Source organism: Cibotium barometz, chromosome 12 (assembly GCF_041138505.1).
Source record: "Cibotium barometz isolate CiBa-2024 chromosome 12, ASM4113850v1, whole genome shotgun sequence".
Classification (NCBI taxonomy): domain Eukaryota; kingdom Viridiplantae; phylum Streptophyta; class Polypodiopsida; order Cyatheales; family Cibotiaceae; genus Cibotium; species Cibotium barometz.
This window is the reverse complement of record NC_141057.1, coordinates 41182493-41187184: the sequence shown is the minus strand read 5'-3', so window position 1 is coordinate 41187184 and position 4692 is coordinate 41182493. Positions and strand designations below refer to the sequence as shown.

At 42.6% G+C, this 4692-nt stretch overlaps 1 protein-coding gene across 3 annotated transcripts; it reads left to right on the top strand.

The window, feature by feature from the left end:
- Positions 1-432: 432 nt before the first annotated feature.
- Positions 433-3887, top strand: LOC147633409 (pentatricopeptide repeat-containing protein At3g53360, mitochondrial-like). Of its 3 annotated transcripts, XM_086806478.1 has the most exons (3): positions 444-1568; positions 2343-3144; positions 3286-3887. In XM_086806478.1, the coding sequence occupies exons 1-2, from the start codon at positions 773-775 to the stop codon at positions 2969-2971; spliced, it is 1425 nt and encodes a 474-aa protein (XP_086662604.1). In that variant the 5' UTR covers positions 444-772; the 3' UTR covers positions 2972-3144; positions 3286-3887. The 3 variants fall into 3 exon arrangements, with proteins under 3 accessions (XP_086662602.1, XP_086662604.1, XP_086662603.1); XM_086806476.1 differs by having other exon boundaries at positions 433-3144; XM_086806477.1 differs by lacking the exon at positions 3286-3887 and having other exon boundaries at positions 444-2422; positions 2562-2845.
- The last annotated feature ends 805 nt before the right edge of the window (positions 3888-4692 follow it).

Sequence of the window (4692 nt, the reverse complement as noted above, 5' to 3'; positions counted from 1 at the left end):
CTAATTCTCTCTCTCTCTCTCTCTCTCTCATGCTATTTTCACTCTCTCTAACTCACTCTCTCCAACTCTCTCCTCACTCTCTAACTCTCTTTCTCTCTCTCTAACTCTTTCTCACTTTACTCTCTCTCTCTCTCTCTCTCTCTCTCTCTCTATCTTTCTCTCTTTAACTCTCTCTCTTTCTCCTCTAACTCCTTCTCTCTCTAACCATGTCTCTCTCTTTGACTCTCTAACTCTCTAACTCTCTCTCTCTCTCTCTAGCTTTAAGTCCAACTCTTCCTCTCTCTCTCTAAACTCTCCAACTCTTTTAAGAGGACACAAGCACCACTTCCTACTTTTTTCAGGTTAGTAATCAAGAATTTAAAAGCGTTTTTTTTAACATGTTTTTTTTTTTGGGTAATGCGAGATTTTTTTATTTTTTTCTACACTACGAACATACCAAGTAGTGCGACCATTTTCATATAAGCGTTTGTTGAGCTCACTGCCGCTTCGACCACGGAGGAGGCATGTGCGCAGCGTTTCGAACAGTCGCAGCGCAGGGAGTGGACGCTTTTAATCTTAATCTCAGCCCGCATCGCATGGCGGGTGATGATGGGTGGGAGACAAGGGCTGCCTCCAGCCTACTACTACGCTCATTCATATCATCGAGAGGAACACGTTTTGTGTTATACACAGAATCTCTGTTGTACACCAATTGATGGTAAGATAACAAACCCTTCTCCATTCCTTGAGCTTGCAAGGCCCACATGGCTAGCGACGGAGTTCCAGTTCCGGCATGGTGGTTTTGAGTAGCTATGCCCTTGGCGAGAATGCCTTCAGTGTGGTCCGAAAACTCTGTGAGAAAGGATGGATTAAAGAAGCACTTCAAGCCACCGACCTTGTTTATCTGCAGAATTCCCATGTGTGTAGTGACATTCTTTATTGTCTTCTGCAAGAGTGCATCCACAGGAAAGATTTGGCCGCAGGAAGAAAAGTGCACCACCATGTTGTTATAAGTGGATTTGATGCAAATGCCTTTCTGGGGAGCCACCTGATCCGCATGTTTGCAGTGTGTGGAAGTCTGCTGGAAGTAAACCAAGTGTTTAGCCAGCTGCCTAAGCCAACTGTGTTCGCATGGAGTGCAATTATCTCTGCACATATCAAGCTCGGGCAAGCCAAGCAGGCTGTCAAGTTGTATCAACAAATGCAACTGTCAAAGTTGAATCCAGATCAACACGTCCTTGGCGCTGTTCTCAAAGCATGTGCCAACTCAGGAGCTCTGACAGAGGGCAAGCTGATTCATGCCCAGATTATACAATGTGGGTCTCTTTCCAATATCATTCTAGACAACACTCTCATGGACATGTATGCAAAATGTGGAAGCTTGGAGGATGCATCTAATTTGTTTGAGAAATTGTTGAACCGAGATGTGATCTCATGGACTGTAATCATTGAAAGTTGTGCTCACCATGGTCATGGTCAGGGTGCTGTTCAATATTTCCGACAGATGCAGCAGGAGGGCATTAATCCAGATGATGCGACATTTGTCTGCCTCTTAAAGGCATGCTCCAATGCAACTGCCATAGATGAGGGTAAGACTGTTCATTTACTTGTAGAAAATACTTGCTGTGGGCCGAGCAATTTTGTTGGCAATGCACTTATTGACATGTACGCCACATGTGGTAATATGTACGAAGCTTGTAGATTGTTTGAGAAACTGCCAAGCCGTGATATCATTACATGGAATTCCATGATCCTAGGGTTTGCTAAAAATGAACATGTAAGAGAAGCTTTTGAGATGTTTTCACAAATGCTTCAAGAGGGAGAACAGCCAGATGTTGTCACCTATGTGGGTGTCCTGAAAGCATGTGCTAGAAGAACATTCTTTAAGCAGGTGCATTTGATTCATGCCCATCTAATTGAAGGTGGTTTTGAGTTGGACATACTCCTTGGTAGCACCCTTATTGACTTGTATGCCAAATTTGGGGACCTTGAGGATGCCCAGGTTGTGTTTAGCACATTGGGAAAACGGGATGTGGTTACATGGACAACATTGATTTCTGGGTATGCTCAGCATGGCTGTAGTCAGAAGGCTCTCCAATTTTTTGAGCAAATGCAGCAAGAAGGCATGGACACAGATGATATCTCGTGTGCCATCATCTTGAAAGCATGTTCTTGCATGGTCGCCATAGACCAGGGCAAGCTAGCTCATGCCTTCATCGTTGAACGTAGGTCTGAGCTGGATGCACATGTTGGAAGTTCACTTATAGAGATGTATGTGATGTGTGGGAGCCTTGATGATGCATGCAGAGTTTTTTCCTCTTTGTCAAATAAGAATGTTGTGACATGGAATTCCATGATTGCAGGATATGCTCAGCATGGCAATCATAAGTCCGCCTTGCAATGCCTTGAGGACATGCAATGTGATGGTGTGAAGCCAGATGAGGTGACCTTTTTGATTCTTCTATCTGCAAGTAATCATATGGGGATGGTGAATGCAGGCAGTGTTTACTTCAGTCAAATGACAAAAGATCACGGTTTTACTGCATTTGATGAGCATTATTCTTGTACTGTTGACTTTCTAGGTCGTGCAGGTTGCCTCACTGCAGCTGAAGACCTGCTGCAAGCTATGCCATTCCAAGCTGATGCTTTGGCTTGGACTTCCTTGCTTAGTCACTGTAAGACATTTGGCAATGTTCAGCTGGGGAGAAAATGTTACAATCACATCATTGCCTTAGATTGCAGTGACGCTACCTGCTATGAACTCATGTCAAATATTTTGGGCAATGCTGACGTGTTGGTTGCTGCTGGCTCAACGCAAAACTTAAGAAAATCTGCTTATGCGTTGAAGAGTCCAGGGAGGGACTTTACAGAGATTAACAACAAAGTACATGATTTCGGTGTGGGAGACGAGGAGGCATTAGGTTATCCATTGAGAAGGGAAGGATATGTCTCAGGAAGTGATCTAATTCAACAGTCTGCTGTTGTTAGATGATGGCAAGGAGGAGGTCTCGCTGTTATTTGAGATCTCATTCAACAGCTAGTCAGTCATTATCAGACAAGGGCAAGGAACAGGCCTTGCACCTACTAGGAGGGATGCCAAAGCTAACAGTTTAAGTTACAGAGAAGAGTTACTCTGCTACTGCCAGTTTGCCATTTCTTTCAGAGGTGAGACAGTTTTAGTGATAGTCTCAAATGAGGGTGCTTCCTGTTGATACATCTAAATAATGCTTGCTACTTTTATAAAAACCAGGACATCTTCAGAAGGCATTAGTGTGCTAACTTGTTCTGTTTTCTATGTTTTAACAGGATTTCAACATCTGTTGGTTGTGCTATGGTCGCCATGAATCAGTAGCGTTAATTTACTGCTGGTTCTTGAACAAGAACGTCATAATTTTGTATGCTGGTTTATGCCAAAATGACAGACATCACTGAGGATGGATGTGTGACCAAAGGCCTATTCAACTATTGATTGGAGTTGTGCAAGTTGATAGCCAAGGCTCCAAATCCAGTGGCTAGAAAACAATCTGGCCAACAAGCATTTCAAGCCAACATTTGAGCTGGTAAGAAGAGGCCTAATAATTCTGTACTTGTCCCAGCTGACCGATCTTGGGTAAAAACTTGGGAAGCCATGTGCCTGGAACATAATAGTGCGAAGTAAAGTTGTATTCCAGATCTCTTGGCAAGTAATGCTTCCCTTTGAAATAGTATACCTGCCATGTAAGGTGACTGCATATTGCCTGACTGTCCTTGGCTGAGTTTACTTGTCCAAAGCACCTTAGCTATTGGCATTAAACTGTGCGAAGGAATATATGGTCTCTTTATGCAACTTATCTTGTTCATACTAAAGTAAAAAGATCATCAGCAGGTATGCAATAATATTTCTCTTGATTCTTACTTAATATGTAAGTCAACAATGTGTGCCTCTGGAGAAATGATGGAAGAAATAAGGTTGAGAGAGAGAGAGAGAGAGAGAGAGAGAGGGATTTATTAATGTCTACTAAAAACCTGAGGCTATGAGATTAAAAACTGTTACAGAAGTTCTAGCTCTCTGTACAATCTGTGCTCTCTCAGGGCTAATGCTCACTCCCATTTGCCTAGTCTATGGCGGTAGGCTAAAACCCATTGTCAACAATAACAGTAATAAACCCACAAGTCACTTCTTGCTGCTATAAATAACCAGCTAGTCATAAATAGCAAAGGTTTTACTAATACTCCACCACCTATCAGCCTGCCCTAATCCCAAGGCTCCCTCAACCCTTCCGGATCAGGCCACTAATCCCTAGGATTGGGGTTAGGTACATAATATACTTCCCCTCTCAAGATATTTCCACTCTTGGAAAAAGAAGGGAAAATCAAACTATATTTGACAGTTGCCTGCATAATCTGGTGCAAACACATCTAATCTTTCCACATAGTTACCTATATAGGAACTAGCTTAGTCATAAGCCACAGCTTCTACAAGACCATCTCTATGGAACAAAAGACAAAATCAAAACCAAATCAAAGTCCTAAAAAAACCAACAATCTCTCAACCTCCAACTCCCATGGAATGGAATTGTGAGAAAGAAGAGATGAGAGAAGAGACAATGTACTCAAGAACTCATCAATGAACCACTAGTCAACTTAATTAGAGATGAATTACAATGCCTCATATATATAGGGACAAGATGAACGGATCTCTAGAAAAGTTCTTCCACCCTTTGCTCCACCCAA

Bases quoted from the DNA above. Each gene is read 5' to 3' on its own strand.
- LOC147633409 (XM_086806476.1), top strand. From the start codon at position 773: ATGGTGGTTTTGAGTAGCTATGCCCTTGGCGAGAATGCCTTCAGTGTG.